A 13602-nucleotide genomic window follows, 5' to 3' on the forward strand; every position below is an offset into this window, starting at 1 on the left:
TCTTCCCCTGGGGCCCGCCAGACGACATTGTTTAGTTGATGGGACCCAGAGAAGGCCAACTCTGTGGGACCTTATTGGCCGCTGGGATTCGTGCGGTAGCAGGCGGTTCCGGAGGTACTCTGGTCCAATATAACAAATAATCTACAGTAAATCTTTCCATGTTTTTCTTGCAACTGGTGAGTGTTAGATAGTGGTTTTATTAGAATTGAGGCAGAACTGTCCTTTGAGACCGACTTGTTTTGAATTCTCTTTAAGCTAAGCCTGGTTTGTGTTTTATCCTAATAACACTTGATTAATTTCCCTAATTTTTTGAAGAGTATTTTAAGTAATTTATTGCTTGCAATAGACTATCCTACTTCATTCTAATCATTCTTTTGCTAGGTTCTTTTAATATGTATTGTCTTGGTTTTGGTTCTTAGCTATAAAGGACGTCCTGTGTCCCCCACTACGAGGGATCAATACAGGTAAAAATAAAATGTCATGTTTTTGTGGGTTCACCTCTTGGTTAGCACATATGTGGAGGGCTACCAAATATCCACTCCTAAACTCCAGTTTTTCCATCATTTTTAATAAGCAACAAAATAATTATTCTATTGATCTTCCTTTAGCCTGACTATCTCATTACTATTGGTCTGTGACTAGTAAAACTGAAGTTGCTTTTATAAAGGGGGTGTAGCATAGAAGAGCATCCTGGCCTCTAGAAACTTTGTTTAATACAAGTGTTTAATGTAATTGTATAAAAATAAATCACTCCTTTTCGTCCTCCATCTATCCATCCATCCATCCACCCATACAAATCATGCGTGCTTTTCCAGTTACAGTGGTACCTCATCATGCGAACTTAATTGGTTCCAGGAGGAGGTTCGTAAGGTGAAAAGTTCGGAAGACGAAACAATGTTTCCCATAGGAATCAATGTAAAAGCAAATAATGCGTGCAAATCCTTCAGGAAAATCCCAAACTTTAGAAGGGAGGCGAACAGAGGGCAGGGAGGAGCAGCTAAAGGGGGCGGGTGGAAGAAGCAAGGCTAGGCTAAAGGGTGAGTGGGAAGGAAGAAAGGCAAGGGGGGCACCCCTCCCTTTTCTTTCTTCAAAAGACACAATTTCAGTGCTTTTGCAAGCATGCAAAATCTTTACTCCTCCAAGCTGCCCCTCCCTTTTCTTTCTTAAAAAGACACCGTTTCAGTGCTTTTGCAAGCATGCAAAATCTTTACTCCTCCAAGCTGCCCCTCCCTTTTCTTTCTTAAAAAGACACCGTTTCAGTGCTTTTGCAAGCATGCAAAATCTTTACTCCTCCAAGCTGCCCCTCCCTTTTCTTTCTTAAAAAGACACCGTTTCAGTGCTTTTGCAAGCATGCAAAATCTTTACTCCTCCAAGCTGCCCCTCCCTTTTCTTTCTTAAAAAGACACCGTTTCAGTGCTTTTGCAAGCATGCAAAATCTTTACTCCTCCAAGCTGCCCCTCCCTTTTCTTTCTTAAAAAGACACCGTTTCAGTGCTTTTGCAAGCATGCAAAATCTTTACTCCTCCAAGCTGCCCCTCCCTTTTCTTTCTTCAAAAAAGGGGAAAAAAAGAAACCCCTTTATCCCAACAGCAGCTGCTTGGGTTCGTAAGGTGAAAATAGTTCGGAAGAAGAGGCAAAAAAATCTTAAACACCGGGTTCGTATCTTGAAAAGTTCGTTAGAAGAGGCGTTCGTAAGATGAGGTACCACTGTATATTGATTTTGGTTTAGAAAATGATGACACCAGAATGTTTCCCTGTTAACATTTTAAAATAATTTTACCTAAAAGCACCACAGTGAAGCCCCCCCCCCCCTCCAAGCAGTCAACAAGACTTAATGATTCTTCCATTTCTAATTTTTAAAGGCTATGAGTTTAGAGTGAAAATTAATCTTTCTAACTCCATGGAACAAAATGGGAAATATTCTTTTTGTTTCTTTTTAAAGAGACAATGGGCAATTCCCACCTTGGAAAACTGGCAATATTGCAAGCTGTTGAGCATGCTTCCTTACAAGATGAAGCATTAGGAAATATTTCCTTCGTGTGTAACGTAGTCAGTAGAGCCATGCATACATTGTAAAGTTATAAAACGAAACATTATGGGAAATTTCACAAAAATGCATAAGCACTCGAAGCTAAATCCCACTTGTGACACTTAAACAGATGGTTTGATCTTTAAACACTGTTTAAACGTAATAGCCTCCTGTTAACGTTCCCTATAGACAGAGAATAATTGGGGAACAGTGGAATTACATTTGTTGCCGGTAATGCCTATGTGCTTGCTAATTTTTTTAAAAAAATTATGTACAGGAAAATTGGTGTACAGTGATACCTTGTCTTACAAACTTAATTGGTTCCAGGATGAGGTTCTTAAGGTGAAAAGTTTGTAAGACGAAACAATGTTTCCCATAGGAATCAATGGAAAAGCGATTAATGCATGCAAGCTCAAAATTCACCCCTTTTGCCAGCTGAAGCGCCCGTTTTTGTACTGCTGGGATTCCCCTGAGGCTCCCCTCCATGGGAAACCCCACCTCCAGACTTCCATGTTTTTGTGATGCTGCGATTTCACTGAGGCTCCCCTCGCTGGGAAACCCCACCTCCGGACTTCCATTGCCAGCGAAGCGCCCGTTTTTGCGCTGCTGGGATTCCCCTGCGGCATCACAAAAACACGGAAATCCAGAGGTGGGGTTTCCCAGCGAGGGGAGCCTCAGGGGAATCCCAGCAGCGCAAAAACGGGTGCTTCGCTGGCAACGGAAGTCCGGAAGCGGGACATCCCAGCGGCGGCAGTGGGTTTGTAAGGTGAAAATACTTTGTAAGAAGAGGCAAAAAAAAATCTTTAATCCCGGGTTTGTATCTCGAAAAGTTTGTATGACGAGGCATCACTGTATTTGATGCAATCTTAATGTATCTCTTCCGCTATCTAATTCTGGATTTAAACAGCAAGTTAAACAAAGATTACGTATTTGAGAAGCATTTACGACGTTACCCTTAAACGTGCACCTATGATTTACAAAGTAATTTAAAGACCAAAAAAAAATAATAATGCTTTAATGCTCCTCATTATCTTTTCTTTGGCCTGCATGTCTTGTTTTGTATTTTGAAGGGCCTTTTCAAATATAGCAAATACATTTTTAATTGAATATTGATTTTATGACCAGAATGGCATGTTGCATGTTATATTTCATTTCTTTTTTTTCTTAGGATTTATTGCATATTCTCAACCCCTCTATCAGAGACATATAAAACATTCTCATACTTAGAAACACATGACTGTGTTCAGATGAATTCTCCTGCCTTCTATCTAATAATAGAGGAAAGGGGGTAAAAAGAAGGAAAACATGAAATCTCTATGCTACAGAAAAATGGGGAGAAGATAGAGGAGAGCTATGGTTAACTAACTAGGCCCTAATTACTAGCAAGGATTAATCTTCAGGCCTATCGCCAATCCCCCCGTATGATAATGATGGTGATTTATGTGTGTGTATATGGAGAGAGATTTCCATAATAAACTGCAAACAATTTCCAGCAAGACTTGCTGCAATAAATGATCTCAGAATAAAGATTTGTACTTAGTGAAAGTTTAGAAACATCATTAACATTTTATTTTATTTTTTTATTTATTTTGTCCAATACACAATGAGGGTTTTAGTGGGTATATATCTATATACACATAGTAAAATACATGATGAAGGTTATAGAGGAGATACTCATAGTAAAATATATCTAAGAAAGAATAGAAAAGAAGATATAGTAATAGAACATATCAATGAAAGAATAGAAGAAGAGATATAGGAATAGAAGAAAGGTATAGGAGATATAGGAGAGCAATAGGACAGGGGACGGAAGGCACTCTAGTGCACTTGTACTCGCCCCTTACTGACCTCTTAGGAATCTGGATAGGTCAACCGTAGATAATCTAAGGGTAAAGTGTTGGGGCTTTGGGGATGACACCAAGGAGTCCGGTAATGAGTTCCACGCTTCAACAACTCGGTTACTGAAGTCATATTTTTTACAGTCAAGTTTGGAGCGGTTTGTGTTTGACCTCGCAAGGGGGGGGGAAGAGATTGCCAGGGGGCGTGGTCAGCATAGCGTCACTCCTATAGGGGGCGCCTGTGGCGGCCTGAGCACTCCACCAGCGAAAACAGGCTCCCAAAGTCCATTTTTGGCTGCCACAGCCAGGTGGTAACTGGTTGCAGGCAGCCATGGCAGCCGAAAATGGACCAGACCTTCCCTGTTTCGGAGGTGGATCCGTGAACCAGACCTTATGTACCCCCTGGGCCAAATCCAGCCCCGGCGCCTTGAGTTGACACCCCTGAGCTGGGCCTTTCCTTGGTTTCTTAGCCTGAAATTTAATCTAGAATTTGTAAAATAATAATAATAATTTAATAATAATTTATTGGATTTGTATGCCGCCCCTCTCCGTAGACTCGGGGCAGCTAACAACAATGATAAAAACAGCATGTGACAATCCAATAATAAAACAGCTAAAAACCCTTATTTATAAAAACCAAACATACACACAAACATACCATGCATAACTTGTAATGGCCTAGGGGGAAGGAATATCTCAACTCCCCCATGCCTGGCGGTCTAAATGAGTCTTGAATAGTTTACGAAAGACAGGGAGGGTGGGGGCAATTCTAATCTCCGGGGGGAGTTGGTTCCAGAGGGCTGGGGCCGCCACAGAGAAGGCTCTTCCCCTGGGGCCCGCCAAACAACATTGTTTAGTCGACGGGACCTGGAGAAGGCCAACTCTGTGGGACCTTGTTGGAGGCCAGAAGCTGAAATGTAGAAACAAAGCCAAATCAATCTTAAATCATTTTTATTTTATTTTATCCGTTTTATTTTTTTAATGCTCATTTGTAGAGACAACAAAACCTACAGTGCTGCCACAGGACATAAAATAGAAATGTTTTATGCAATCCTAAACTTGGTGAATTCTATGCAATGATTTGGCACTGTAAACCCGATTTAAGAAAAAAGTATTAAGCACTTGCAGCTAATAAATAGATACAGGAGTGGGGACTTTGTAATGAAATAATTTCCATGCTTAGATTCCCCTCCCTCCTAATTGTATATAAATACGATTCCCAGAATTTTAAGCCTTGATGAAACATCGGCTGGCTTTGACAAACGCTGACAGCAGTTGGCATGGAAATACATATTCTTCACCCGTGCATCTGGGCTAGTTTATCTGGGACAAATGATTCACACAATACTTCATCAAAATCTTATGGCGTGCCTTTTATCAGCATTCCCTAGACAATCAACCATTCTATGAAGATTTCCTACTTTCTGATAAGGTTTTTTTTTAATCAGACCAGCAATGTTGCAACATTTTGAGAACTAGTGCCAAGGCAGGGGATCTCTAGTAAGATTTAAGGTGCCTGATGGATTGCACAGTCAATGTTTATTTGCGATTATTTTGATGTGTGTGTTTTTTTTAATTTTTTTTACTGGTTAAAGCTTATACTATTTTTTAAAAAAATGACTTACATACAACAAAATCTCCCCAGTACACTAGATGAGTGTTTCCCAACCAATGTGCTGCGGTGTGGTGTACGAGAAAGAGAGAGAGAGAGAAAGAGAGAGAAAGAGATAGCAAGAGAGAAAGAGAGAGAAAGAGATAGCAAGAGAGGGAGGGAGTGAGAAAGAGAGATAGCAAGAAAGAGAGAGAGAAAGAGAGAAAGACAGAGAGAGAGAAAGCAAGAGAGAGAGAAAGAGGGGGGAAGGAGGGTGGAGGGAAAGACATAGAGGGAGGGAAGGATGGAGAGAGAAAAAGCAAAAAGAGGAAGGAAGGGAGAAACAAAGAGGGATGGAGAGAGAGAGGGAAAGAAAGAGGAAGGAAGGGAGAGAGAGGGAGAAATAGAGCCAATGGGAGGAAGAGATATTTTTTTGTCCAAACTTTTTTTACACCACCCCCCCCCCCCCCCCGCTCAATGTTTCCCAGGATTTTGTAAATGTGAATAATGTGCCGCGGCTCGAAAAAGGTTGCGAAACACTGCACTAGATAATATTTTCAAATTGATTATACAGTGAACCCTCGATCATCGCGAGGGTTCCGTTCCAGGACCCCACGCGATGATCGATTTTTAGCGAAGTAGCGGTGCGGAAGTAAAAACACCATCTGCGCTTGCGCAGATGGTGTTTTTGCTTCTACTGCCGCCCGCCCTTCGCCCGCCCACCCCGTTGCTCGCGCAACGGCTTCCCTGGGTGCCCGCTCGCTTGGGAACATCCCAGCTTCGCTCCCCAGCTGGGAAGCGGATCTAGGGAGTCCCCACCGCGCGCGCGTTGCTGGGGAAAGCGCGCGCGCTTGGGAACATCCCAGCTTCGCTCCCCAGCTGGGAAGCGGATCTAGGGAGTCCCCACCGCACGCGCGTTGCTGGGGAAAGCGCGCGCGCTTGGGAACATCCCAGCTTCGCTCCCAGCTGGGGAGCGGATCTAGGGAGTCCCCACCGCGCGCGCGTTGCTGGGGAAAGCGCGCGCGCTTGGGAACATCCCAGCTTCGCTCCCCAGCTGGGAAGCGGATCTAGGGAGTCCCCACCGCGCGCGCGTTGCTGGGGAAAGCGCGCGCGCTTGGGAACATCCCAGCTTCGCTCCCAGCTGGGGGAGCGGATCTAGGGAGTCCCCCACCGCGCGCGCGTTGCTGAGGAAAGCGCGCGCGCTTGGGAACATCCCAGCTTCGCTCCCCAGCTGGGAGCGAAGCTGGGATGTTCCCAAGCGCGCGCGCTTTCCCCAGCAACGCGCGCGCGGTGGGGACTCCCTAGATCCGCTCCCCAGCTGGGAGCGAAGCTGGGATGTTCCCAAGCGTGCGCGCTTTCCCCAGCAACGCGCGCGCGGTGGGGACTCCCTAGATCCGCTCCCCAGCTGGGAGCGAAGCTGGGATGTTCCCAAGCGCGCGCGCTTTCCCCAGCAACGCGCGCGCGGTGGGGACTCCCTAGATCCGCTTCCCAGCTGGGGAGCGGAGCTAGGCTGCCCCAAGCTCGCGTGCGCCGCCCGCCCGCCCACGCTGTTGCCGGCTCCGCTTCCCAGCTGGGAAGCGGAGCTAGGGTGCCCCAAGCTCTCGCTCCAGCCCACCGCCGCTGGGGTCTTACGGGGCAAGAGGGGGAAGACCCAGGGAAGCCTCTGCCCGGCGGGGAAACTCCACCATCTACGCATGCGTGGAAGGGCACGCATGCGCAGATGGTGGAGTTTACTTCCGGGTTGCAAACTAGCGAAATAGCCCTTTCGCGATCCTTGAGGACGCGAAACTCGAGGGTTCACTGTAATACTTAACCATGTATCCCCGAAAATGAGACCTTGTCTTATTGTTGTTTTTTCAACCCTGAAATAAGCACTGATTGCCATGCTACTACTACTACACAGGGTAGCAGAAATCTAAACTACAAACATTATAGTAAAAAATCATATTTGGATAACTTTGATATCAAACAATTCCCCTCCCTCCCCCCGTAATTTTACACAGCCCTTGATAAATTGCTGGAATGCCTAATTGCTGATTGCATTGGTTTACTATGAGAAATCCTTTCTAAAAGATACTAAACATGAGTCTATCACGAGAGGAATTTTATTATTGCAAGAGGAATGGTGGGAATAGGTTATTTGCTGTACTCTTGTTTCTCCACTGCTGCCCATCTTAGTACCTTGTGAATAGCCTTAGCAGAGCTTTTGAACATCTCCGTCTTGGTTCATTTTAATACCGCTCTACTCTGAATATAACTTTAACAAGCCTAACACAGCTTTCTCGTCCAAGCCAAAGAGCAGTTCAAGCAACTTTCTACCATACACAAAAGCATGGAAAACCTGTACCGGGGTGTCATGGAATATTATGCCATTGATTTAAAGAAAATCTCGGTGGAAGAATTCCTCACTGACTTGAGCAACTTCAAAACAATGTTCGCGGTAAGGCACACGTGACAAAATGATAGCCGCCCTGAGTACCGTAGGAATTGGGTGGCAAAGAAGTCGAATTAAGAAATAATAAATAAGTAAATGATAACACTGCGCAGAAATAGCAGGGGTCAAAGTCCTTCGGTTATTATCGCTGATTGGGTTTATTTCCCATCTTTGCCCCCGAAATAGCATTTAGTTCTAATCATTTGGGTACTTAGCGAGTAATCCTGTTAATCTAATGCAGTGATGGCGAACCTATTGCATTGTTGCCACAAATGGCACGCGGAGCCATATCTGCTGGCATGCGAGCCGTTGCCCTAGCTCAACTCTGTTGTACATACATTTGATCAGTTGGAGGATGATGAAGATATTGAGGATTCAGATTCAGATAGTGTTTATGAAGTAGTGGGGCCCCCCGGGGTTACAGGTAGTAGAACAGGTGGGAGGCCAGCCACAGGATGGGGCTATGAGTTCAGGATCTAGCGAGGAAGAATCAGACGCTCGCTGGGTTAATCCTAAATCCAGAAGGATTCAGAAACGTAGAGAACAGGTGTCTGGAAGAAGATATTAAGGAGAGGAATGGGTTAAATATTGTAGTGAGGTATTTGGCACGTCAGGGGGCTAGTGGAGAAGAAGGGTGGAGTTTCAACGTTGCTGAAAAGAAATATGGAGGGGGTTTTCGCCACGGTAAAGTAAGCCAAAGTCTTTTGTATTGTATTTAGTCAGTGCTGCTGTCTTTTTTAAAGCTATGTAATTAGGAAAGAAATCTTGTCTAAGTGAAGCAGGAAAAGGAATGTGAGGAATGCGGGTAAGAGAGATAACGGACCGAGGGATGTCTGGAATGTGTTGAAAATACAGGACAGCAGAGAAATAAACGGAGTTGCTTTATTCATGAAATGATGCATTTAATGAGAATTATTTGTAATTACTAAACTTCTACCAGAAACCAGAACAAACTCCAACGTGCATGTACAGTAATACCTCGTCTTACGAACCTAATTGGTTCCGGAAGGAGGTTTGTAAGGTGAAAAGTTCGTAACACGAAACAATGTTTCCCATTGGAAACAATGTAAAAGCGATTAATGCGTGCAAGGGGGAAAAAAATCCCAAAATGGCGCTCTTCTGGGTGCCGCCACCCGGCTGTCACCTTTTAAAACAACCGGGGGCCTTCTCGGCGGTCTCCCGAACCTGAACCCGAACTTTTCGGGTTTGGGTTCGGGAGGCCGCCGAGAAGCGCCGCCGCCTGCCTGTCACCTTCTTAAACAGCCGGGGGGGCTTCTCGGCGTTCTCCCGAAACGTGGCCTCCAGGAAGGACGTCTTCGTGATGTCAAAGCTCCGCCCATGGAATTCCCTATTGGGATTCCCCACCTCCTTTCCAGCCTCCTGATCGGCCAAAAACGCCACCGCCGATTGCAAAAACGGCGCGCCACCGAGCACCGCCGCTCAGCTGTAACCTTCTGAAACAGCCGGGCTCTTCTCGGCGGCCTCCGGAACCCGAACCCGAACTTCTGGGTTCGGGTTTGGGAGAACGCCAAAAAGCCCCCCTGCTGTTTAAGAAGGTGACAGGCGGGCGGCGGCGCTTCTCGGTGGCCTCTCGAACCTGCAATGTTCGGGTTCGGGTTCGGGAGAACGCCGAGAAGCCCCCCGTCTGTTTTAAAAGGTGACAGCCAGGCGGCGGCGCCCAGCGGAGCGCCATTTTGCGATCTGCGGTGGGTTCGTAAGGTGAAAAAAGTTCGTAAGAAGAGGCAAAAATTTTCGGAACCCCGGGTTTCGTATCTCGAAGTGTTTGTATCACGAGGGGTTCGTATCACGAGGTACCACTGTATTCACTAATGTATTTTTTTCCCTCTAGGAAGCAGCAAAGGACAATATGAGAAGGAAAGAAATGGAAGAAAAGCAGAGGCGTGCTAGAATAGCTCAAGAGAAAGCGGAAAAAGAAAAACTAGAAAAACAACAGAAGAAAAAGCATCTACTGGACATTAAAACAGGTAACAGGTGGTCAGAGGAACCTGATTACTTCCAGATGACATTGAAAGCAACTTCGGGCTTGCTAAGGCAGAAGAAGTGGTTTATTTAAAATTCCCTGCTGCGTTTAGGTCTGATTCAACCCCCCTTCTATATTCTTTTCGTATTTTGCTCGTCTTCAAATTGTAACCACTTTTAGACAAATGCCGACTTAATAAGTGAGGACGCGCACCCACAGTTAACTCTTTCTTGCTTCCGGCAAGAGACAATCTGCAGCATCTCATCACACTCATAACTGGAAACTGGATTGCAAAATTGGTTTCTTTTGAAGGCGCTGGTTCCTCTTTCTTTCTGATTAATGTCTTCCTTTGTGCTGGCTTGCTTTCTCTCTCTCTCTCTCTCAAAAGGGAAGTGGCCAAAAACTAACTCTACAAACCAGAAAGAACGTAGCACATGCAGGCAGTGTGTTTACTCAATTAAATTAGAAACTTGCTTAGTAGTTGACACACACAAACACAAGTTAAAGAAGTCTCTTCTCACAAAACCAGCTGTTAATTGAATGGCATGAACAGCTAGCAGAAGTCCATAAAGTCATAAATTAAATCTAAGCAATTAGTCCTGGATGTCTCATGAAGCTTACAAGCATTGGCAAAATGCCTAGACGCAGTCCGCAGGAAGAAAGCCAAAACAGATAAACTGAGCAGACGTTTTCAGAACACGGAGGCACTTGAACGAACAAACGTTTCCTGCAGAGTTTTTGCTGTCTCATCCCTAAGTAGGCTAAGGGAGTGGCCAATTTGTCCCAAGACTTACTCCCGAGGAGACCTCCTCCTGGGGAACCATTCTTGTATTTTGGCAGTTCTGCGTGTCCGTGTATTCAAAATAGGTTCCTCCTCTTCTTTCTTTCTTTCTTTCTTTCTTTCTTTCTTTCTTTCTTTCTTTCTTTCTTTCTTTCTTTCTTCCTTCCTTCCTTCCTTCCTTCCTTCCTTCCTTCCTTCCTTCCTCCCTCCCTCCCTCCCTCCCTCCCTCCCCTCCCCTCCTCTTTCTTTCTTTCTTTCTTTCTTTCTTATTAGATTTGTATGCCGCCCCTCTCTGTAGACACGACGCGGCTGACAGCAGTAATAAAAACAGTGTACAATAACAAATCTAATATTTAAAATATCTAAAAACACATAATTTAAAAACATACACACAAACATACCATACATAAACTATATAGGCCTGGGGGAGATGTCTCAATTCCCCCATGCCTGACGGCAGAGGTGGGTTTTAAGGAGTTTACGAAAGGCGAGGAGGTGGGGGCAATCCTAATCTCCAGGGTGAGCTGGTTCCAGAGGGTCGGGGCCGCCACAGAGAAGGCTCTTATCCTGGGTCCTGCCAGACGACATTGTTTAGTCGACGGGACCCGGAGAAGGCCAACTCTGTGTGACCTAAGTTTCCGAACACTCTTCAAAGGCAGTCCCCTGTAGCCCCATGATGAGAGTTTATGGATGTTCTGAAGGCCCTGGCTAAACCTTTGCCTCTGGCACCGAGTTCTCCCCAACCTCCTCACCATCCGACTTGGGTGCCAGCTGCACAAGCCACCTGCGTATCACCTCATCGGCCTCTTCTCGGGATGGATCCGTTACCAGCTGCACAGGCTGTCGGTGGGCCACAACACCAACAGCCAGTGCAGATGGGCTGCAGGATATGAGTAACTTAAAAATCCGACAATCTGCATGGACTCCGTAAAACAGTGCTTTGAACCACCCAACGCGAGGATTGAAAAAGTCAAAAAATGGCACAAGACAGCGCTATCTAGCAGAATCTCAACTCAAGAGACGAATACCCAGAGGTGGTTTAAGATTCCTGCAGGAGGCGGGTTGGAATTCTACAAATCTAATAAGATTTATAGCCTGGCATAAAAATTAAGCTTTCTGTGCTGATTGCTGAGTTAGGCTGAATGATGGAGTCTCATAACAAGATCTTTTAAAAATGCACCGTTCGGGAGAAAAATAATAGGTTGCAAAACAGTAAGTACACTGTGATTGTGTTAATGTTACAAGTGCCTCTTGGCTTCTACTGTAATGTTAGGGTGTCAAGAAATACACATTCTCCCCCCCCCCACACCTTCAACGTGTGTTTTTGAAGTCCACCAGTGTAGTTTGTCCGAGTTGCGTTCAAAAGCTACTGGCTAGGCACAGGAATGTGTGACACAGGAACAATGCGAGTTGGCGTGCCCCAGGGGAAGAGCCTTCTCTGTGGAGGCCCCGACTCTCTGGAACCAGCTCCCCCCAGAGATTAGAACTGCTCCTACCCTCCTTGCCTTTCGTAAACTCAAAACCCACCTTTGTCGTCAGGCATGGGGGAATTGAGATATCTCCCCCTGGCCTATACAATTCATGTATAGGGTATGTTTGTATGTATGTCTGCTTAATAATGGGGTTTGTAAAATATTTTAAATTGTAAATTATTAGATTTGTTATGAACTGTTTTATTGTGTTGTGAGCCGCCCCGAGTCTTCGGAGAGGGGCGGCATACAAATCTAATAAGTAAGTAAGTAAGTAAGTAAGTAAGTAAGTAAGTAAGTAAGTAAGTAAGTAAGTAAGTAAACAAGTAAGTAAGTAAGTAAGTAAGTAAACAAGTAAGTAAGTAAGTAAGTAAGTAAGTAAACAAGTAAGTAAGTAAGTAAGTAAGTAAACAAGTAAGTAAGTAAGTAAGTAAACAAGTAAGTAAGTAAGTAAGTAAACAAGTAAGTAAGTAAGTAAGTAAGTAAGTAAACAAGTAAGTAAGTAAGTAAGTAAACAAGTAAGTAAGTAAGTAAGTAAGTAAGTAAGTAAGTAAACAAGTAAGTAAGTAAGTAAACAAGTAAGTAAGTAAGTAAGTAAACAAGTAAACAAGTAAATAAATAACAAACAAACAAACTCAGGAACTGAAGCTGATGAAAATGAAGACAATTCAGCAGGAACTGGTTGAAGAAGTTTTACTCTTCAATGTATCAAAAATAGAATCTCTCCTATTCTTCTGTTTACAGAAAGTACTTTACTACAACTATAAACCACTATACAGTAAACCAGTCCACCCACAAGACTAATCATAAGACTAACCACACACCAGAACTAACTAACCAACCAACCATGCCCACTACAAAGGTGCACTGCTTCTTATAGTGTTCTAGCCCAATCAGGTTGCAGCTTAGCCACTATTGTTCTGTGCACGGCCCTCAGAGTGTTCCCATCGATTCAAAAAAATATTTATTTTATGAATAGATCAAACTCTTTATTGATGTAAGCACACATAATGAAAAGCTTTAAACTGCAAAGGAAAAGGAGCTATCATGGGCTTTCCTAAATATGCCCATGTTACTCCAACACTCCGCAGTCTGCACTGGTTGCCGATTGGTTTCCGGTCACAATTCAAAGTGTTGGTTATGACCTATAAAGCCCTTCATGGCATCGGACCAGAATATCTCCAGGACCGCCTTCTGCCGCACGAATCCCAGCGACCAGTTAGGTCTCCGGGTCCCGTTGACTAAACAATGTCGTTTGGCGGGACCCAGGGGAAGAGCCTTCTCTGTGGCAGCCCCGACTCTCTGGAACCAACTCCCCCCAGATATCAGAGTTGCCCCCACCCTCCTTGCCTTTCGCAAGCTCCTTAAAACCCACCTCTGTCGTCAGGCATGGGGGAATTGAAATTTCCCTCCCCTCTGGGCTTATAGAATTTATACATGGTATGTTTGTATGTATGATTGGTTCTTTAAATTGGGGTTT

General features: G+C 44.7%; 1 protein-coding gene across 2 annotated transcripts in view; it reads left to right on the forward strand.

Moving 5' to 3' along the window:
• The window catches only part of DIAPH3 (diaphanous related formin 3), a 119100-nt gene that overhangs the window by 26263 nt on the left and 79235 nt on the right, over window positions 1-13602 (forward strand). For both annotated transcript variants that reach the window (XM_070751369.1, XM_070751370.1), the window contains exons 9-10: window positions 7732-7897; window positions 9741-9876. In XM_070751369.1, coding sequence (XP_070607470.1) covers window positions 7732-7897; window positions 9741-9876 — 302 coding nt within the window. The remainder of the gene's footprint in view (window positions 1-7731; window positions 7898-9740; window positions 9877-13602) is intronic.

This window comes from Erythrolamprus reginae, chromosome 4, assembly GCF_031021105.1.
Source record: "Erythrolamprus reginae isolate rEryReg1 chromosome 4, rEryReg1.hap1, whole genome shotgun sequence".
NCBI classification, from domain to species: Eukaryota; Metazoa; Chordata; class Lepidosauria; order Squamata; family Dipsadidae; genus Erythrolamprus; species Erythrolamprus reginae.